Source organism: Rhinolophus sinicus, chromosome 3, assembly GCF_057876585.1.
Source record: "Rhinolophus sinicus isolate RSI-liver-muscle chromosome 3, RSI-T2T, whole genome shotgun sequence".
NCBI classification, from domain to species: domain Eukaryota; kingdom Metazoa; phylum Chordata; class Mammalia; order Chiroptera; family Rhinolophidae; genus Rhinolophus; species Rhinolophus sinicus.
The window spans coordinates 192,929,425-192,951,703 of NC_142503.1; the positions used below are offsets into that span (position 1 = coordinate 192,929,425).

The 22,279-nt window shown below is 52.8% G+C and overlaps 1 protein-coding gene across 3 annotated transcripts; it reads left to right on the forward strand.

Annotated features, from left to right (window-relative positions):
- Nucleotides 1-11,145: 11,145 nt before the first annotated feature.
- FAM181A (family with sequence similarity 181 member A) lies at nt 11,146-19,199 on the forward strand. 3 transcript variants are annotated; one of them, XM_019744329.3, is made up of 2 exons: nt 11,146-11,516; nt 17,789-19,199. In XM_019744329.3, the coding sequence occupies exon 2, from the start codon at nt 17,875-17,877 to the stop codon at nt 18,751-18,753; it is 879 nt and encodes a 292-aa protein (XP_019599888.2). In that variant the 5' UTR covers nt 11,146-11,516; nt 17,789-17,874; the 3' UTR covers nt 18,754-19,199. The 3 variants fall into 3 exon arrangements, with proteins under 3 accessions (XP_019599888.2, XP_019599867.2, XP_019599877.2); XM_019744308.3 differs by lacking the exon at nt 11,146-11,516 and adding an exon at nt 16,396-17,084; XM_019744318.3 differs by lacking the exon at nt 11,146-11,516 and adding an exon at nt 16,396-17,048.
- Nucleotides 19,200-22,279: the final 3,080 nt, after the last annotated feature.

Here is a 22,279-nt window from a genome sequence, read left to right on the forward strand (position 1 = left end):
TTACTGACCCTGAGTAATGAATGTGTCCGTCTGTCTCTACTGCTGTCCAGACCCACCTCTAAGCTCCTTGGCCTTATGTGCTCGCTCTACCCACCCTGAAAGCCTTCCCCAGCCACGCTCTGTCCTCTGCCTCTGGCTTTGCTATCCTTCTGTGCTATCTGCTTCTACTATTGCACTTATTACATTGTGAGGCAATTTTTCTTTTTGTTCATCTCCCCTCAGGGCTGTGATCACCTGTTCTTGGCACCTAGCCCAGTAGTGCTCAGTCAAAGTTGGTTAACAAGTGTGGGTTAAGCCCCTTCAATGGAGCCACTTTGAAACCCAGTTTGGCTTACACACCTCCAAGGACAGGGTATTCACTACCTGAATCCTCCAGTGGATTCCTCCATCAAGACCAACAGGGGCTCCCTGTGGAGTCAGGGGTCTCTCAAGTGGGTGTGCTGCCAGCTTAGCACACATAGTGTGGGATGGCGGAAAGGGGAGGCATCCTGGAGTGAGAAGACTGAATGGCCTGTCTAGTGGGTGGAATTGTGTGTCTCAAAAACATTTCTTGAGCTTCTAAGCTCTGGTACCTGTGAATGTGATCTTATTTGGAAACAGAGTCTTTGGAGATGTAATCAAGTTAAAATTAGGTCACACCAGATGAGGGTGGGTCCTAAGTCCAATGACTGGTGTCCTCTTAAGAGAAAAGAGGGAGCTTTGGAGACAGAGACACTGAGAAGGTGCACAGAGAGAGAAGGCCATGTGACGATGGGGCAGCGACTGGAGTGACGAGGCCACAAGCCCAGGAACATGAAGGATTACCAACCACCACCAGAAGCTGGAAGAGGGCAAGGAAGGGTTCTTCCTTAGAGCTTTCACAAGGAGTGAGGTCCTGCTGACACCTTGATTTCAGACCCCAGTCTCCAGAATGGTGAGAGGATAAATTTCTGTGGTTTTAAGCCACCCAGTGTGTGGTACCTTGTTACGGTGGTCCTAGGAAACTAAGACAGCCTGTTATACAGCAAAAACTAACTGATACACTCAGAGATTCATTAAATCATAATCATGTGACCTTACACGGGCCAATGAGGGTATATGAAGACTGCTGTTGCTCACCAGAAATCTGTTTTCCTCTTTTCCTGGGCAAACAGCCCAGCTCGGTGGCCACAGGACTGGGCTACTTACTAAATGGAGCATTAGGTGAAATGCTATTGCTGGGTTGAGGCTTAGAAGAAGCTGTTGTCTACTTTTTTTTCTTTCCCCATCCATCTCTACATGTAAGTGACAACGCTCTAGGGCAGGAGGCAGCCAAATAAAGCCTGTGGGATTGTTTTTGCCTGAACCACACACCAAGAATGGTTTCTACATCTTTAAAGGATTGTAAAACAACAAAAAAAGAAAAAGAAGAATGTGAGACGGAGACCCACAAAGTCTATTACAACCCAAAGATCCGTAATCTATTTTAGTGTTATTAGAGCCATAACTTTAAATCTGCAGTCATTCATCAGTAAAAGAACAAAATCATTCACGAACTTCAGTGTTTTGAGTACTAGTAGTCATGATGAACTGACGACACACCTCCCAACAAATAGCATCTTACAGGGGCATTTAAAGACTATGGCTTGGAGCAGCTGCTTTGGAAACACAATTCTGGCTTCAAGTGGGGGAGACCAGAATCGGGGAGACCAGTTAAGAGCCCGTCTTTCTGCAGCTGGTAAAAAGAATAAAGGCATGGCCTGTGACTTCCCCTGGCGCTCTGCCTGTGGCGTCGTGTGTCATGCTGTGCCTCCTGTTTCTAGGGGAGCTGTGAGTTTTGAAATTTTTTTCAATGGCGTTGGTCTTTCCGAGTTGTCACTCAATCACCTTTGTAAATTAAGATGTGAGCACAAACCAGCAATCTTATCTGGGCCCCAGACCTTAGATACCATCCACCATGGGCTCCCACATTCGAGTTCTCCCCCAGAATCCAAACTCATATTTCTATGTGACATTCCAATTGCACGTCTAATGGGCATCGCAGATTTACTGTGACCGAGTCTGTACTGTTGATTTCCTCCTACAAATTCACTTCTTCCACAGCTTTCTTTTTTCTCAGAAAATAGCCTGTCCATTCACCTACTGTGTTTCCCCGAAAATAAGACTGAGTCTTACATTAATTTTTGCTCCAAAAGGCGCATTAGGGCTTATGTTCAGGGGCTGTCATCCTGAAAAATCATGCTAGGGCTTATTTTCCGGTGAGGTCTTATTTTTTGGGGAAACACGGTAGTTGCTCAGGTCAAAAGCTAGGGGTTACCTTTGACTTCCCCCTTTCTCTTGAAAGCCCCATACTCAGTCCTTCCTCTGGGACAATCTCTCTGGAGATCGCTGCTCTCATGTCTGGCTGCACCTTGACATTTAGGTCTCAGCTTAAATGTCCCCTCCCCCAGAAAGGCCTTTTGCAACCTGGCTCACGGCCTGTGTAATTCCCTGCGTGGGGCCCATCACTGCCTGACCATCTGCTGTGTCCCATGCCTGTCTCTCCCACACAGCAGACTGGGCTGAGACCTTCCTGGGCTCCTGCTGTGCCCCAGAGTCCCAGAGAAGACCGAGCACACAGTCATGTTCCAGGTGGATCTGCTGGATGTCAGGTGGGAGCGCTCAGGACAGGGTGCCCAGGTGTCTGGAGTGAGCACTTGGGAGGAAAAAAAGAAGAGCGAGAGAACGGGACAGAGCTGGTGGCAGGAACAGGCAGGGGAGGCCGTCAGCTGTGTGACAGACACCCCAGGCTGCGGCTGGTCCGGCCCTCGCAGCCCCTCCACGTCCAGTGTCCTCAAGTCCAATCAGGCCTTTCCCGAGGCCACAAGCCCCCTGGGCCACCATTTACTCACATTCTCCTTGACGTGGACTCTTTTGAACCCAAGTATATGTATTTGGAAAGGAAAACATCATCCATGAAATCGCTGTGTGTTGGACTAAAATCTGCACCGCACTGGGAAGTCGAGGGGTTGCAAATACCTCTGCAGAGAGCACCTGTGGCCCAGTGGCCCCTCAGTAGCATGGGCTCGTGCCCTCTGTCACCCCTCATGCTGTGTTGTCATCATCTGTGTTGGGGGGCTTACTCACCGCCATGACCCGCGTCCTCCCGCCTGCTGTCTGCACCCGGCTCTGGACCCTGAGAACCCAGCTTCCTCCACCCCAGGTCAACACAAAGCCATTTGACCTACTACTCCAGCAGGCTTCATTCTGCAGCTTGTAGAGCATCAAGCGCCCTCTGCTGGCAGCTAGCGGAGTCCCTGCTGTCAGAATGACAACTACGAGGGGAGAGAGATGGGCCTGGCATCCATCCGCCCTTGTCCCTGCCCCTCTCATGTCCTATTGCCCACTACCTCCCCCTGTGCTCCCTCAAAAGCACTAGACATTCACATCTTCCCTCCGAAACACTTCCCCCCAACAAGATTCCCCCACTCTCCTCCCACTGGACCATCTGATACATGCCAGTCATGTCTAAGACGCTGCTAAGCACCATTTCCTCCAGAGCGCCTCCTCAGATTTCACCTAACTAATCATATCTGCTTCCGGCCCCCACTGTCCCTGTGAAAACCCTGTCTCCGGGCTGTCATGCTGTAAAGTCCTTTTCTGTTCACAGGCCTTTCCCTGTGAGGACCGTGTCCCTCCGGTCTCACCAGCACAGGGGCTCACATGGAAAATGTTTATTGAAGGAATAATTTCAGGGTCAACCTAGTATGTAGAGGTTCTGAGCAGAACTATTCTGAGGTTCTGGAGCAAAACCCAACACACACACACACACACACACACACACACGAGACAAAAACATTATGCATACACACATGTTCATTGAGAAAAAAAGTCAAACAATATAAAAGGTGATAAACTGAAAAATTAAACCCCCTTCAATCCTCTCCCATCTTATTTCCTTTCACAAATCAGTTATCACTTTGGGGAACATTTCTCCCAGACTTTTTTTGACATTTTATTTTACCTTTTTTTTTTGTTTGTTTTTTAAACACAAAAGGGGCCATACTATCCACATAATTCTGTACTTAATTTTTTTTCACGAAACAATCCATCCTGAGATCCTTCTAAGTCAGCTCCTGTAGGTTTATGTTATTCTTTTTAGTGGCTACAGAATATTCTGTACTCTGGCACTACCTTGTATAAATTCTAAATGTTTGTTTTCTTTGTCTTTGTTTTTGTTTGTTTTTTTGCAGTTGCAATCACCATTTCTGCAAATGTCTTCATGCACACCTGTTTGCATTCTGAGTCTAAGGAGAGACCCATTTCATATTTTAACAGATTCTGCCAACATACCCCCACAGAAAGTCAATACCCACTTACACACCCATCAACAATGCTTAAGTGTACCTACCTTGCCACATCTTTGACAGCACTAGGTGTTAGTAGCCTTTTAAAAAATTCTGACATATCTGACCATCTCAACCTTCAAACCCAGCTGAAATCTGGTTAAAATGGGTATTCAGGGGGAGCCATTGAGGGGAGAGGTTTGGAAAGGGCGTATGGTAGGTGTATGAGCCCACTCATTCTCCTTGGCCAGGGAGAGAAAGTCTTTCCCCAACCCCTGCTGAGCCCTTGATCCTGGACCCAGAGCCCAGGCCCCTCAGCAGGTGCCCCCACCTCAGGGGGTGGAGATCCTAGGCCTACCAATGCCCCCAGAGAGGTTCATTGGCCTCTGGTAACGTTTACCCACCTGCCTGGGCAAGATCCCAGTGATTTTTAGGGACGCAACTCCATCCTGCTCTCGCGGAGGGAGAGCGCTTTGGGAGAACCAAACAATTACAAACTTGGTTATGCAGAGCGAAGCGAAGGTGTTTATGGTGGTCCATGGGGCCTTGAAGGGGGCAGCTGGAGGTCGGGGAGCGCACCTCATATTCTATCCCACCCCCAACTGGGAGGACTCTGGAGAATGAAACTTCAAACAGCTTGCCACATGTGTTGTCTAAAGTGATGGCAAAGGGGCAACAGGGCAATGCCAACAGTCGAGCACTGCCCTTCTCCTCAGACTCAGCGGTCTTCCTGGCCGGCAGCCGCATGGTACAGGGGACAGTGTTCCTGTAGCCTGTGATCATTTGCACAGACTTTCATCTTCTAAGAGACCCAGGATGGTCTCCACGGGCCCCTAGCTTGCCTTCCTTCCTGCTTTTATTATCATAGGCCTTATACACAGGTCTTAAAATGACTCATGGGAAAGCCAAGGCAGGGAAGAGGGAAGGGTGGCTTTGGTGGGGTCAGCAGTGGGAGCCCCTTGGGAAATCTCATTAGTGACCCAGGAACCTGAGTGGCCCAGGAAATGCATTTATAAGCAGGTCAAGTGACGGAGTGTGTGCGCTTGAGAACGGAACTGGAAGCTCACTGGATACAGCCAAAGGCCAACAAACGCCTTGGGAAAGACACAGATACTGAACTATCTATCCTCCATGTTGGACTGGTGTTTTAGTGTTTCTATTTTTACTCATTGGACACTGTTTCATTCTTCAAGGGAGGCAAAGGAGGTATTATTCCCATTTTCAGATGAGGAGACTGTGTCCAGTGAGAGGGGTCCTCACATCCAGGGGTGGGTCTCCCCTCATGGTTTCCTTGGAACACTAGGCCTTCTTTGCCTGGCCAACTCCTTCGCTTCCATTAGGACTCAAATCAGGGGCAACAGCCCCCAGAAGCCTGTCCTGCGGCTCCTACCCTTAACCCTTCTGCTGCTTTACAACGAGCACACGGAAGTGTGTCCTGTCATTGCGCGTTACAACTAAGGCCGTCCCCACTAGACCGCGCCCTCCGTGAGGCAGAGGCTGTGTGGATGGACCACCTCCCTCGGCCCTGCCTTCCTCTATCTGCTCTGGCCTCCCGCCTGCCGGTGCTGACCTCGTTTGTGGACAGATGGATAGGAGTGTGGGTGGATGCTAAGAGGCAACCAAGCAACATCACTGTAATCCCGAAGCCAAATGTGAACCCTCTGGTTGGCAAAATCAATATGGGGTCTCCGAAGATCCCAGGTCAACACAAGAAATGGAGACTAGATAATCCTGGGGTGGAGAGTAGAGGCAGAAGAGGGGAATGAGCAGGGGCTCTGGATACCTTCACGGAGTTGGGGGTGGAAGTGGGGACTCTGGTCAGAATTCAGAAGGGACAGGAGCATCAGCTACCTGCGTGGGAGGCCACGGACATGGGGCAGGCAGACTGAAACGCTCCCTGGTTCAGAAACTCTGGAGACCCTGAGCAATTCCAAGGGCGCCCTCTTGTGGCCATTTGAGGCCAAGACTGAGAGCTTGGCCCTGGATTTCCTCTTAGTCCTGTATTTCCTCTTGGTCTTGCATTTCCTCTTAGTCAAGGGTGCGGAAAATGGGCTCAGAAGAGCCGGTGGGAGCACAGGTCTTGGAGTCAGGCTGCTAGTCCTGACCATGCCACTAATTCGCCAGGTTGCTTCGGGCAAGCCATTCACCTGCCAACCTCAGTTTCCTCATCTGATTAATAAGGGGGTTAGATGACATGAACGGCTCTCAGAAATGGAAATGCTGATCACAGGCCCGCCCTGGGATATGCAGTCACATGTGTTACTGTGACCTCCTCCAAGGACATGGCAGGTGTTGCCTGATGGGAGGAAACTGAGGCTCAGAGAGGTTAGGTGACCTACTCTTGGTCACCCAGCTAGTAGGTGGCAGACCTGGGGCTTGAAGCCAGGTCTGTAACTCCAAAGCTCCCTCTCTCCATGGTGTTTCTCCTGGTCTCCAAGATCCCTGCTATCTCTGTCTGTGGTTCAAGGTGTCTTCTGGAGAGAAGAGATTCACAGGAGCCAATAGAGTCCTCACTGGCAGCCATGAGAGGAAATAGAGTCAGAGACAGGACATTTAGTCCTAGAGCAACCACATACACAAAGTGCATAGTCTTTGCAGGAGAAATTATGGCCACCACGCTATGGACCATCAAAGCAATGTTCTCTGGGTCAACTGTCTACCCAGGAGCAAATCTGGCTGAACCCAGAACTCAGCTCTTATCCACGGCCCCATGCTGCCTCAGTTTACCTGGCATGCCTACATTTTGGATAGGCTGGCTGAAGTGACAGAGCCCTTGTGGAGGGATTTGGGAATACCAAAGAAGTTCATAATTGATGCTCTCACTTGTTCCTTGGGCTGCACATCTCCGTAGGGCTGGTCCTTCGGAAGATACAAATGAGAAGAGGGGAGGGAACTCCTGAGTTCAGATGGGCCTGCATTCAGATCTCAGGTCTGCCTATTCCTAGCTGTGTGAATCTGGGCAAGTCACTCTGTGCCTCAGTTTCGTCCTCTGTAAAATGGGATTACTCAGAGGACTGCTGCAGTGCGGCTAGAAGATTTGGTGAGTGAGCTCAAGCCCCTGCATGTCACCTTACAGTGAATGTAAAGCTCTGACCAGTGCTTACTGGTCTCAAAGAGCATCATTCCTAATGGGCCCCGGGGACAGGGCTGGGTGGGAGCAGGGCAGTGAAACAGATGCCATAGCAGGTGCCCTCCTGCACTGCTCAAGGGCGTCCCGGTGGGAGTTAGAAGCCTGCCACCACCAGCTTGAGGTTTTAGACCCTTTTTTTTTTTTTTGGACCAGACTTAGGACATTCCCTCCAAATGAGATGACCACTTGTCAGGACTGAAGAAAAAAGAAGAGTGACTCTCTAATGTTCACCTGTGTCCCCCTGGGCACTGTTCATTAATATTTAAGTTAACATTAATTTTACTTAGTCTTAAATTAATTATTTTAGTAACTTTTAATTAACATTTTAACCAAATTTAATTAATATTGATAACGAGCCCTGTAACTATACTGTGAATTGTACCACTATATGGCTGTGCTTTCCTGCGTCCAGAGTGAGTGTTATTCTGTCACACGTAGACATTTAAAATGCCATCATTTCTGCACCCTCCTGCTTTAAAAGGTCTTTTTATTTTATTTTTTAATATGAGGAGAACTTCATAAAATGACAGTGGTGCAGGATTTGCCTAAACCCAGGCTGGGCGTTTTTGGGGACTGTCCATTCATGAAGGAACTCAAGACTCCTTGGGGAGAGACCTGGCAAGAGACTTGCCGGGTCCCCAGCTCCATGGCAAGGAAAACTGAGGCAGAGGTCCAGACGTATGGACTAACTAGGTCAACACACAGGAGTGTGGGAAACAGTCATTCATTGAGAATTTATTTTATAAAGTGATGTTCTAGGCACTGGGACACAACTGTAAGAATCCAAATCTTTGCCTTCAGCGGGAATGACATCTGGTGGCAGCAGACAGACAGACAATAAAATAGGTAAATGAGTGAACATCCAGAGTGCTTCGTGGGCTAATTGCAATGAAGAAGAATAAAACAGACAGAGAAGGAGGATAGGATGGAGGTTGAGAAGGATGCACTAGGGGGATAACTGGGTAAAGACATAGAGGAGGTGAAGGAGTGAGCCCTGCAAATGGCCAGGGCAGGGAGTGGTGAAACTTTTCTGTAAAGGGCCAGAGAGTAAATATTCCAGGCTTTGTGCACCCTCTGATGTCTCACAACCTTCCCCGTCTGCTGCCATGTGCAAAAGCAACACAGACAGTACATCAGTGGACAGTCATGGCTATTTCCCAATAAAACTTTATTGATACAAACAGGTGGTGGGCTGTGGTTTACCAACTGATCTAGGGGAAGAGAATTCCAGGAAGAGGGAACCACAAATGCAAAGGCTCTGAGGTTACTGCACGCCTGGTATTTAAGGAATAGCAAGAACAGTAGTGCTGGCGGGGGGATGGGGGGGGATGACCAAGTGATAAAGTGAGACATACAACTGGGAGGGGTGCAGACCACCCAGGTCTTGTGGTCCCCTGGAGGGCTTCTGCTCTGAGTGAGATGGGCGCTGATGTAGCCGAGGAGCAGAGAAGCACTTTCAGCTGGCTCAGTTTTTTGAAAAGGTGCACAGGCTGCTATGGGCAGACCCAGGAGCCCAGTTAGGAGACTCTGAAATAATCCAGGTGAAGTAAGAGATGGTGGGAGACTGGTCCAGGGTGGGAGCAGAGGAGAGGGTGTGAAGTGGTCAGATTCTGGATGTAGTTTGCAAGTACAGCCAAGAAGGTGTGCTGACGGTTGGGTGAGTATGAGAGTAGATCAGGGATAGCGTCGAGGTTTGGGCCTGCGTGTCGAGGTTTGGGCCTGAGCAACCAGAAGGATGGAGCTGCCGTTTGAGATGGGAAAACTGTGGGAGGAGCAGAGCTGGGGAGAAAAACAGGGGCTCAGTTTTGGGTGTGGAAAGCTGGAGAATTGTGGACCTCCCTGGGAGAGGAGGCTACTGGATATGACTCTGCAGTTCAGGGCAAAGGTCCAGGCTGGAGACTTAAACAGGGAGTCCTTGGGCCGTGGATGGTACTTAAGGCCAATGAGACCCATGGGCTTTTTCTGAGCGTAGAGAAGAGGCCCAGGGCTCATCCAGGCGCCCGGTCCTGAAGCTGTGGCCAAAGGCTTCACTGGACACACTCTGAGCCCACATCTGCCACCACACTTCCTTGCTCTGGGAAGGACTAGCTGGAACCTGCCCCTCCAAGTCACCAGGGGCTCTGGCCCTGGCAGGGGCCTGCATCCTCTAGCCCTGGCCAACACCTGCCCACCTCCCTCCTTCACCTACACTCTCCTTCCTGAAATCCCTTCCATTGCTTCCCAACAGACCTAAAACACCCCACTAATCTGCGGCAGCTGGGGCGCTATTTCTATCCCCCTTATCGTCCAGAACTATTGGTCCTCATTTGGGGTCTGATGGGAACTGTCACTGTCAGCCTCTCGCGGATGTCTTTGAACCTGGGGATGGCTGTGGTCAAGCTCTTTGGCATTATTTGGGGCTCCCTCTCCTCTCCCCGCCTCCTTGGTACATCTTATAACCTAGTCAGCCCCAAGTCATTCTTGGAAGCCATCTTTATGGTCTCGGCAAGCCAGCAGAGTGACTAGAATTACCCCATTTTACAGATGAGAAAAGCGAGGCCCAGAGAGGTGAGATCACCTGCCCAGATTGGCAGAGGCAGGACTGGAATGTAGTTGTCTGACTTCAAAGGTGCATTACATCTGCTTCCAGGTGACAGACTTGCTTTGAGGGATGACACCATCCCAGTGGGGAATGTTGGCCAGGAGAGCTCAGCCTCAGCCCTGGGGTGGAAATGAAGGGGGCGACTGAATTCACCTTCTTTCCTCTTACCTGGGAACAGAATGCAGAAGGCAGGCTCCAGTGGCCCATTTGCTGATTATGCAAATGTCCCTTTCCTGTAACAAGGCTTTATTCAGAGAATTTTTTTTTAAGTGTGTTTGGGACTGGATTTGGGCTACAGACAGAGTTGTGATCAGAAGTCAGGAAATGAAAGTTAGATGACAAAAAGAAGTCCCCTGTGTATTACCAAAGTGGGACAGGCACTCCAGGCATGAGGTGATGGCTGGAAATCCATGAGGCAAGAGACGGAGAAAAGCGGACAACTCCCTGCCCCGCCTTGTCTGAGGGGCCCTGTGGTTTAGACACAGGTGGAGTCCAAACCCCAGCCCCTCTGCTGCCCAGCTCAGTGACCAGGGATTCATTCTTCTACCTCCCTGAGCCTCATTTTCCTAATCTGACAAACAGAAAGGACAGTGCCCATCTCAGAAAGTTTCATTCATTCATTTATGTATCGAAGATTAAATAAAAGGGCAGATGTAAAACTCTCGGCACATTGTAGTGTTCAAGGGGAGTTAGGCCCCTGCCCCATCACCTGTCTCTTAGGAAATCCCACTTCCAGGGGGCAAGGGCTCCTCCCTGAGGATGACAGGGTGTTGTTTGTGCAAAGCGGCCGAGGGAAAGATGTCACTAGGAGGGTAGAGCACTGAGGGGGCACCTACTGTTTACAGGTAGTATGTGACTGGCTATTGGAGTTCCCACGGTGGCTCAGAAGCCAACCAATCATTTTGCTCCATGTTTGGGTTCATTGATTCATTCATTCAACAATCTTTTATTATGTGCCTACTACATGCAAATAGACATGGAGGACAACCTTTACCTTTCTTGCTCATTTTCTCTCACCCCACTCCCTGTGGTGACCTCTCCTCTTCGTTGCACGAAACTTCTCATGGTCTCCGTTCTCCAAAATGCCTAGCAGCTCCGCTCGCAGTTTGTTGAATTGAATCGGTGAGCTCTGGCCTGAGAAGTGAGAGCTGTTGAGTCCTTGGGGGGAGTCATCGCCGTTCTCTGAGACACTGTTCCCTCGATTAAAATCACAGGGCTGGGTCACTAGAACACCAAGCCTTGTACCCCTGGCTTTGCCTCCTGTGGTTTCAATCTGGATTCAGGGGCCCCTGGCATACAGCTTAGCCTGTCTGCATCTGCGCCCACAGAAGACAGCACTAGCTGATCAGGGCATTCTAACCGCCAAGGCCTGTGGGGCCTTGGAATCTCTCCACAGGGCACCTGCCAGCCATCACCAATCAAATCCGAGTTGGCAGTTGAGATTAAACGGACATTTCATTCCTGCCCAGCGCCTGGGTCTGGTGAGAGACGGATCAGAAAGGCGCCAGAAGACACCGTCAAGGTGAGGAACATGTGGTGGGCAGTCGGAAGCAGCACAGGGCAGAGGCGAGAATGTGGGGCCGTGGTCCTCTGGGGACGCGCAAGAGGGGAACAAAGATGCTAGTGCTGTGTCATTCCTGTCACATCAGCCCCTCTTTACAGGTACCCAAGGTGGGCTTCACCTGGGCAGCTTTCGGACCCAGCCCAGAGGGTAAGAGAAGGTGAGGGAAGGCGTCCACTACGATGTCTCTGTCACAGCAGTAGGGCTGCGGCCAGGGGCGCAGGGACTGGTTGAGCTGGGCTGTGACTTCTCCGGGTCATCATGAGGTCTCCGGTCGCTCTGAGGGCACAGCGACGCTGGTGCTAAGCCTCAGTTCCGTGGCAAGTTCGCCAGGGCAGGACGCCCGGGGCCCGGCAGCCAAAGGTGTTTATTTCAACCCTAAGCCTCCCATCCCAAGGGAGCAGGAAGCCTGTCAGTTCTAATTACAGCTGACAGCACTCCTCAGGCTGGTCTTGGACAGAAACACTCCATTATGTAAAGGGGTTACATAAATCATCTGTGACGTCAGCAGCACACGTCTGCAGAGGCACTGGTCAGGCGTTGTGTGCTCCCCACCCTGCGTTTCCTGAGTCTAGTGGTTGGACTTAACTCTCCAGGTCTGAGAGTGCTAGGCGTGTCTGTGTCCTTGGGACTACAAAGCCCCTGGGAGGAAGTTAGGACTTGTGTGCTGGTTGATAGTTGTCAGTAGAGAGCAGCATAATACAATGGTCATGACCAAGAGTCTGCCAGCATCCCAACACTAGCTCCGTCATTTACTGACCAGGGGACCTTGGGCAAGTCTCCTAGCTGATTTGTGCCTCAGTTTCCTTATCCATTAAAGACAGTAATCGTGGCACCTGGGAAGAACAAATGGCTTAACCTATGTTACAGACTTCAGTCAAGTGGTAAAGTTGAGCTCTGAGCTTTTCATTTGGTGACTATCCTGAGATTGCAAGACAGGCTTTAAAAATTACCCTTTCAGCTGCTTATCTCTCTAGATCAAGATTTTCTAAATATTCTGCAACCAAAACGAAGTATGGCTGATGTCAGGCCACAATCCATAACCCCTGATTTCAAAGATCTCTGTCATCAAAACAGCCCCCTTGGCCCGGTCCATTGTTTGCAGAACAAGTGGAAAGTGTGCATATGCGTGTGTAAAATAAACTGGTAGTCACAGCACATGGCTGTCACTGTTTTACATATTGGGCTCCCGCATAATAATTTTTAATGGGCTTCTCTGCATAAAACTAATTGGAAACCCCATCCCCTCAAGTTACCTCCCCAGTCCCCCTGGCTTGACCAGTGCCTGTCATCGTCAACTGCCTCCTCGAGCTTTCAGTTTCCATCGGCACCTGTGTTGGCTAAAACCTAGGAGTGGATTATGTTAGGTGACATCCAGAGATTCTGGACAGGTGGCTCCTCGAAGTTTGTTTGGGAAACCAAGGAAAGTTAGGTTGTGTTGTTGTTTCACTGGTGGGTGGGCAGAAGACGGCTATCGAGTCATCAACACAAAGTCAGTCTCTCCTGCAACTCGTTGCCCTTGGGGACAGAGCAGCAAGCCAAGTAAGCCCACCCCACACCTTCTGGTCCCTGGCTCAAAGTAGGTATTGAATGGCGTTGATTCGAAGCTGGGAGTCCCTGATGCTGCATGGTATGGATGAACTTGAGGTGAGGTTAGCACAGCTGGAATGTCAGAGATGCACAGCAGCGATACCCGAGGGCCGGGAGGGATCCTGAAGTTCTAATCCGCACAGCTCACTTGCTGTTAATGGAGCTTTACAGAACCCCGGCTCTGGCACAGTGGGTGCAATTGTGAAATGGCACATCCTGCTTGCAAGGAACCCACAGTCCCAAGGAACACAGACAATTCACCATCAAGTACAACCATAGCAACCACAAGGGTCCTTAAGGCCTGCCCTGTGCCAAAACCATTCTTGTCACTGGAGACACAGAGATGAACGCGCAGACAAGCTCCTTGCGCTCATGGAGGTCACGCAGGTGGGGATGGGTGGGTGGGGAAAGCAAACTACAAGGCAGGGAACAGCTGTTTCTAGGCCACAGGAAAAACTCTATTCAGCGGAGGAGGCCAAGTACTTAACTCATGAAACGTTTAGGGAGAAGCTACTGTGTGCCAGACCCCAGTCGGGGTCAGATTACAAAGGCCCCTCTGCATTAAGCTAAGGCAGTTAGACTTTACCTTTGAATCTATAAATATAGGAAAGGGAGAGGGTGTCACGTATAATGCTGGGAGTTGGAAGGCTTCCTAGGTGTTTGAGCTGGACTTTGAAGAACGTTGAGAGGACAGGGTTGTCTGAGCAGCCCTGAGTTGAGCCCAAGAAGCAGAGGTTTGAGGCTTGTCTTTGGGTGGTGCCACCCACTGTAAATAAGGAAAACAGTTCCCTCTGTGCTCACAGGACAGTGATGAGTGAATGGCTGTGAAAGGGCTCTCTTGCGAGAGGCATGATTATTGTAACTGTTTTCCCACCTGTCTGTATGGCCTCTCGGGAAATTAGGCAGCAGCCTTCGCCAGCAGGGCTCCAAGGCAGCCCCCAGAAGGAGGGTCTGAGGCCTGGGGTGTGGCCAGGTCGGTGCAGGACATGGACCAGCTTCTCGGGCCTCAGCTCTTCAAGCCGCAGCTGCCTCCTCAGCCCTGCACTGATCCCCAGTAACTGTCGCTCCCCGTCCTGAGTCAGAAGGTGAGAGTCACGTTCTGACAGAGGGACAGAGGAGCTGAACCCAGCACTTACATAGACTGTCTGTTCTGTGAGGATTTCAAACCCAACAGCCCTTCATCTGTGCCAGGCAGGAGGAGCTCAGGGAAACATGTAGTTTGGTGTGACTGACACGGGCTTGGCATGCAGACAGGCCTGACTTCAAGTTCAAGTTCTGCCAGTGATTAGCTGTGAGCCTTGGGAGAGTGACTCACCCCCATGCGCCTCATTATAAAAAGGCAACAAGAATATCTTCCTGGAGCTGCCCTGGGATCCACTGAGGTCTTCCATTGTGATAATCAGTCACGGTCTGGGTCTATATTAGGCGCCCAACAAGTGTCAGGTTTTCACTCCATTTTTCTCTCCCCTTGCTTCCTCCCTTCCCTCTTCCTTTTTCTTTCCCTCTTTCCTCAAAAGTGGGAGGAACACATGGGAAGAAGAGCCCATGTTAAGAGCTACTATGGAAAGATTTTTTTTTTTGTTAAGATTCAGACTTGACTCCCGCAGAGCTCACCGACCTGTTGGGGGTGGCGGTCATTACTGGCTGGGAAACAAGAGGATGACGTCACAAGCAGGCAATGCCAGGATGAGCTGGAGGGACCGCAGGTGCTGTAGAATCTCAGAGGAAGCTGAGACCAGGCAGAGTGGCATGAGAAGGTCTCGCGGCTCTTAGGAAGGAGAAGGTATTCCAGAGAGAGGGGACCAGTGGGAGCAGACACAGAGCGAGCGGGAGGCCCGGGCAGGAATGCGGCCAGGGTGGTGTGAAGCCAGTCTCCCAGGAGAGAATAACGGAGAAGGTGTTTCAGTAGGCCGGCCCCAGGGTATGGGAGGGTTAGAACCCACGCCAGGCTATGTGCCCTGGCCGCCGAGCAGTAGGCAGCAGGAGCCCAGCCTGGTGACCTCAGGTGTTTTTTCCAGTTGTGTGTGTAGAGTGGTTTGGAGCAGAAAAGATATGTCCTGCCTGTACCAGTCAGGGTGGGCTAGGTTATAGAAACAAGTAACCCCTAAATCTCAGGGGCTTAAAATGACAATGGTTTAGCTCTCATCCATGCAAAAAGGTTGCTGCAGATAGCAGTGACTCCTCAGGCCATGTGGTCTCCAACGACCAGGATGCTCCAGCCCAAGGTCACCTCCATCTCAGTCCACCCTTCCCTGACCCCCACAGCAGGGGGAGGGGGTGTGGAGAATATCCCCTCCCCACTCTAGGCCATCTCTACCAAACCCTTCGTTTTGCCTCAGGCCAGAGGGGGCGGTGGCTTGGAGCCAGGCCACTGTGGGCAGGCGCGTGGTATGGGCAGCTGCTTATTGGCCAGCAGGAGGGGGTGGGACCATCACTCCTGGGTGAGGCCCCAGCCCTGCTCTGTGAGTGCTCCCAGTCTGGGTGGAAGACTTCAGAGTGGAGTCCTTGGCATTTTAGCTTGCGGTGCAAAGTTGTGGGTTGGTGTATAGACGACCAGCCATTCAGCTGACCAGAGGACAGGACAAGAAGGTAGCAGAGGAAAGAGGAGAAGGAAAAGAAGAGGAAGGAGAGGAGGAGGGAGAGGCAGGAGGTATAGGGGGTTTACTGGGCTGGCTGGCAAGGAGGTCTTGCCCATCAGCATTTCCCAAGGCAGCCTCCCTCTGCGAGTGGCCTCACCTTCCCTCTGACCAGTTGGTGGGCAGGGCCAACGGCCGGCTCTGGGCTCCCTTGCTCACTCAGAGCGGCCCTGCTTGCGGCCCCGCCGGCGTTGGCACGGTGACAGTAGCCAAGTGTGCAAACTTGTGCCATTGTCCCCAGGCCAGGGGGAGCCATGGAGACTGGCTAATATGACACAGGAAAATGTTTGCTGATGGCAATTCTATGGGCTTTGTCCACCTCTTTCTCCATCATGACGACTCGATTTAAGTCCCTAACTGTTTGACTACAAATGCAAGGGGACCGTGCAACGCCAACCTTTTGTCCGGCCGCACTGAATGGGCAATTCAGGCTTTGTGCAGCTCAATTGAGGAAGCAAACATAAAGACAAGATTCCTGAGAGCTCCGGCTCCCTTCCCATGGATATGCCAGCCTCTCGTTCGAGTCCTTCCCGGCTACCTTTGCCCACATCAGTGTGCCACCGGCCCTCACAGGCCTGCCAGGGCGCCCATGCCTCAGGGAGCGGGGGTGGGGAGAGAGGAGGTGGGGGGGAGAGAGGAGAGAGCCACTCAACACTCAAGGACAGCGGGGAAGGCCGCGCGTCCGAAGGCTGCCCGCCTGGCTTACCCGTCCGATTGTCTGTCAGCACTGGAGCATGGCAGCTGCCGGCCTGGAGCCTTGGGGGAGGATCTCATGCCCATCTCTTCTGAGCACAGCCCCTCCTCAATCCTGGACTTTTTACACACACACACACACACACACACACACACACACACACACACACACCCCGCCTGCCCCCTCGAGAAACCAGGGAACCGAGGTCAAGGGGAGGAGGGCGTGGAGGCCGAGGGGGAAAGTGGAGCTGAAGGGTAGAAATTTACCGGGAAATGATTGCATTTGGGAGCTGTCTTTTTTGTGATGGTCCCCATGGTGACAATTTGTGACGGCAAAGAATGTGGGAACGGGGCGCTGCCGCCTGATTGGGATGCTTTGTATCTGGAGAGGCGCTCCTGATTGGCCTGAGGGGCCCCCCAGCTCCGGGGACTTGTCCTCCATTCAGCCCACTCGAGGGCGGCACAACTGCTTCCATCCGGACGCGCGGAGCTCGCTGGCCGTACCGGGCCTGGCCCAGGTCTGCAGCAGAGAAACGGCTGGGCCACGTTGGCGGGCCAGGGGCCCGCACCCTCGGTCAGTGTGGAGGCCCAGGCAGCCGAGCCCGACTGGGTAGGGGTGTGGGGTAGGCGGGGGGGCCCTAGGGAGGGGTGAGGTGCTGTGGGTGGTAGCTCAGGAGGCATGAAATTGCTGCAGATGCTTCTACAGGGGAGTCCCTGCTGCCTGCAGCCTGAGCTCAGCCCGCCAGGCAGGCCTCAGCTTGAGTGCCAGACAGGGGTCCTGCCTGTCCTGCGTGAGAGCTGGGGGTGGAGCATGGGGACAGAGGAGGGGGGCTGATGCTAGCCGCGCTGGGGGCGGGGGTGGGAGGAGGAGGGCGCCAACAGGGAGCGAGGGGGCTTGGGCCTGCTTTAAAGTGGAGCAGTTGCCTCTGCTCAGAAACGAAAAACTTTGCTGGCAAGTTGTGCACGTTGGCAGCGTGGTGTTTGGGAGACACGGTGGTCTGAGAGCATAGAGATTTGTGCTACAGTCCCAGAAATGCCACTTGTAGCTGGGTCACCTTGGGCAAGTCACCTGACCTCTCTGAGCCTCGGCTGCAAGCAGAGGGCAACAGACGCAAGAAGACTCAATGTGTTTGACCTGTTCCATCACAGATGCTCCCAGAATGCTTAGTGGCTCGAATGGGCATCCCCTCACCCAGGACTCTGTTTGGGACTGAGCGGTGCTGGGCTGGGGCTACTGTTTGCAGCCACGTGGCCTTTGGGGAAGGCTGGGTGTGGTTGCTCTGAGAGAGTCCAATGGCTCGTGTGTACCTGCAGGTCAGCTCTGGGCCCTTCCCTGAAGCTGCCAGCTGCCAGCAGAACCACCCTCTTCATGGAAAGCCCTGTGCAGTGGCCCCCTGGTGATGGCATCTGACAGTGACGTAAAGATGCTGCTGAACTTTGTGAACCTGGCATCCAGTGACATCAAGGCAGCCCTGGACAAGTCTGCGCCCTGCCGCCGCTCCGTGGACCACCGCAAGTACCTGCAGAAGCAACTCAAACGCTTCTCCCAGAAGTATTCTCGGCTTCCACGGGGACTCCCCGTCCGAGGGGCTGAGATTCACCTGAGAAGGGGGCCGGAGGACCGGTCTGGGAGATTATCACTCGAGTCTGGCCCCGACGTCAGCCCTGGTGGGGGTGGGAGCTGCAAGGAGAAGGCTCTGGGGAACCCCTACAGGGAGGAATGTCTCTCTAAGGAGCAGACCCTACAGGGGCAGAATCCAGAAGTTGCCAGGCCTGGCCAGGTGCCCATGAGGAAAAGACAGCTGCCCGCTTCCTTCTGGGAAGAGCCGAGGCCCACCCACAGCTACCCTGTGGGGCTGGAGGGAGGACCGGGCCCCAGGGAGGGACTTCCCTATGAGGGTAAAAAACACTGCAAGGGCTTGGAGCCTTTGGCGCCCGAGACGGCCCCAGTGCCTATGTCCCCGAGGGCACCAATTGAAAAGGAGCCACTCAAGATGCCTGGGCTCTCCTTGGTGGGCCGCGTCAATGCCTGGAGCTGCTGCCCCTTCCAGTACCATGGACAGCCCATCTACCCAGGCCCTCCAGGGGCCTTGCCTCAGAGCCCCATCCCCAGCCTGGGCCTGTGGCGGAAAAGCCCCGTTTCCCCGGGGGAGCTGGCCCACTTCTGCAAGGATGTGGATAGCCTGGGGCAGAAAGTGTACAGACCTGTGGTTCTGAAGCCTATCCCCACCAAGCCGACCATGCCTCCACCCATCTTCAATGTTTTTGGCTACCTCTAGCTGGGCTGAGAGGGACATGGGGGCCCCACCTCCAACCTGCAGGGCTGTTGGAAACCCCTGGAGCTCTCCTTGTGAGGAACGGGCTGGGTAGTGGTGTGGTCTCTTGAGAACCTTCCCTTTGTGTGTGTGTGGGAGGGGGAGGGCAAGATTGGGGCAGGGGCTTCTCAGGCAGTTGCTTTGGGAGCTACGGGGCTGGGCTCCGCGGTCCCCCCGCAACCAGGCCGGAGCCCGACACGTCATCCTGCCATCCCGGTGCAGACCTCGGGCGGTGGGGTTTTGCCCTGGCTGCCAGCTAGCCCAGAAGCCCGAGTTAGACACCTATTCATCTGCCACCCGCTGTATAAGCCAATCTCAGTTCTGTTTGTTGTTGTTGTTGTTGTTGTTGTTGTTCTTTGTAAATATTAAAACGTTAGAAGAATAAAGACATTTCTTTTGCAGTTTCCACATCTTGGGTGTCATGAAGTTGAATGGCCCCCAGGCCTAAGAAATGCTGGCTACACCCAGATGGAGGGTCACTTATGGAGGCGACTGGCTGTGGGAGAGGCCAGAAGTGGCCCAAAGGCCTCTGTGATACTGGTAATGGGCACTGGAGGCCAACCGCTCAATTCAGAGGATGGAGGGTGGGGACCAGCCACCAGGGAAGGATGTTCTGGTTCTCCTGTGTCAGAGGACAGAGGCTAGGGGAGGCCTGGATCCCCACAGGGTCCAAACTGTTCTGGGAAATAGGGAGGCTAGTACTAGGGGAGGCAGAGCTGCAGTCCTGGCTCTGCTGCGGGAAGTGGAGCCTGACCCCTCCTCTCAGGGCTTCCTTGCCCCACCTGCAGAATGAGGAGGGGTGGGGCTGAGAATGGTCCCCTCTGTGGTGCCTTCCGCTTTGCATAAGCCTCAGAATCCTTCCTAACACTAAGACTCCAAGATTAGCACTTGCTAAGGGCCCTTCCCACCCTGCCTACTTGTACTCCAGGATTCTCCGGGAGGGGTGCACTGACATGGAGGGGCAGCATGCTCACTGGGAAGCCAGAGTTTATGTCTGATGATCTTGGAGGATTTCAGAGCCACTGAGGCCATGTGGCACAGGCAGAGTTGTTCTGAGAAAATATCTGGCACACAGGGTAGGAAGTCCTCAGCTGGGACCCTCACTTCAGGCAGCTTTGGTCTTAAAGAGTGGGGGAGGGGGGGCCAGGAGCAAATGTGTCTCCTCCTTCCCCTACACACATCATCACAAAGGCCCTTCCGGATCCATTCTCATGAGGCTCAGTCCCTCCACACTGTAAAACAGGGTGCTAAAAGCACTAATCCGGGCTCTGCCACCTACCAGCTGTGTGACCTTGGACAAGTTACTTAACCTCTCTGTGCCAAAATTTCCTCATTGGAAAAATGTGATTGAAAATCGACCAGCCTCATGAATTGCCATGGGGATGATGTGAGTGCCTGGTACTCTGAACGATGCAAAGCTGCACAAACTAAGTCACCTCTCCTGGTTATCTGGAAGTGTCAGTAGGTCCTGCCATGCCCATATTTCAGTGATGTTTATGGACTGGGACACCCCCAACCCCCTCCCTAGAGACGGAGCTCTGGGAGGCATGTTTTCTCAGGGTGGGTGCTGCCCGAGCCCACTGTGCCTGGGCTGCCACATCCCTGCTTGGCTCGGTCTTTCCCGGGGGATAGCGGGAGATGTATTAATTCAGACGCAGGGAGCCTTGTGAGGAAGCAGAAACCTTTACTAAGATGTGACTCAACAGAAGCACCCGGTACCATGACTCCCCATGCAGGAGCAACTTGGGGGAAAACACACATCTGGGAAGGCTTGAGTATTGTTGCTCCGCTGACCAGAAAGCGAATTGAGCTGCTTCCAAGTGAAACCCAGGGACTCACCTCTTCCAGCCTCAAACATCTGGCACCAGGTCAAACGTCCTCCTGCTCACAACATGGAACTGTGTTCAGGATTTTAAGCGTTTGGTGATGCTGTGGAGACATCTCTGGCTGAAATCCTCCTGGGGGACTGGAGAAGTACGGGAGTGGGAGTGGGGTTTTCTGCATAGGGTGATGGCTGCAAAATCCAGCAGTGATGGTCAAAAGATGTACCTATCGCACAGCCTGAGCACCACAGCCAATCAAAATGAAGCAGGAGCAGGCCCTAGGGCAAGCATTAACCCTTTAGCTGCTGGGTTGTGGGAGGTGGGGGGTGGGGACCTGAGAAGGTCAAGGCTGGGCAAGATACTTGTGAGGACAGGGGTGCTGACCAGTGCCTGTGACCAACTGGCATGGATATACATCAATAATCTAAGAACCCAAATGTGGCACAGTAGCATTCCAGGCCCAGGGGCCCCAAAGTCTGTAAATAAATGGTGTCATGCTCAGCGGCCGAGCCCTCCTTCCTCACCCCTCCAACCTCCTTCCTCAGCCTCACCTCCTCCAGAAGGTCCCCACCCAGTGCCTGGGGCCACTACCAGTAAAGACTCTCTAGGACCTAAGGTGACCTGAGAAATGCTGTAGATTGAATAGGCCTGACACCCAGCCCCACTCCAAATGCACTTGAACAACGTCTTTCTGTTCTGTCCGGTCCTTGACTGCCACCCCACCCCATCGGGGTTGAACAACTTCAGTCTGGGAGGATGCAGGTTTCCTTCAGGATTTCTTCAGGATCTCTGCAGCGAAGCAGTGTGGAGCTGTGGCCAAGCACTCTTGGGCTGGAACCCCAGGGACGTGCTGTGTGTGCCTGGGCAAGTCCCCTCCCTTCTCTGGGCCTGTTTCCCCATCTGTACCACAAGGGAGTGGGCAAGACACTGCCCAGTCCCCTCTGACCCGTGGCTTTTATCACACTTGGGAAGAGAACACAGATGAGTTACTGCAACTTCCATGGGAACAGGGCGTGCTGGTCTCAGTGCACAGGACTCAGACCACAAGAAATGTGCCATGACTGTCGGACCTCAGCGTTCTCCCCTGCACTGTCGAAGATGGGCCGGCAGCTCCTGCCTGGCTCACCCCACAGAGCCACAGGAGGACCAAAGGAGGCAATAGATGGGACAGGGCTTCATGCCTCTCAAGTTTGGTGGCCTTGCAAGGGTTAATGATGGCCACGAGTGTAGCACCTTGGCTCATAGTAGCCAGTATTGAAATGCTTTTTTCCCCTAGTAGCTTAACTTCTGTAGCAGAACAGATGAGCAGGACATGAAGACAGAGTGCCAGGGAACAGGTTTGTGTGAGACAATCCCAGGTGTCAGGAGACCTGTGGGCACAGAGACCCTGTTTGTGATAAAGTTCCTGTTTCCATGGTGATTGAAGCAGGAGAGAGCAACCAACCACAGGCCAGAAGCTGACCCTCTCTTCTGGCTGTTGGGTCTCTTCTGATGAATGAAGGACGCACTCTCCTGGGTCTTTGAGAAGCATAAACCAAAGTAATACGTTCAGAGGTCTGTGTGCTCTGTCCCCAGCCCCTGCCCCACCCCCACTCCTACCAGGAGCAGGGCTGGGGACCCTAGGCTCTGGGGGGTCTGGTGACAGGAACTGCATGGGGCACAGCAGC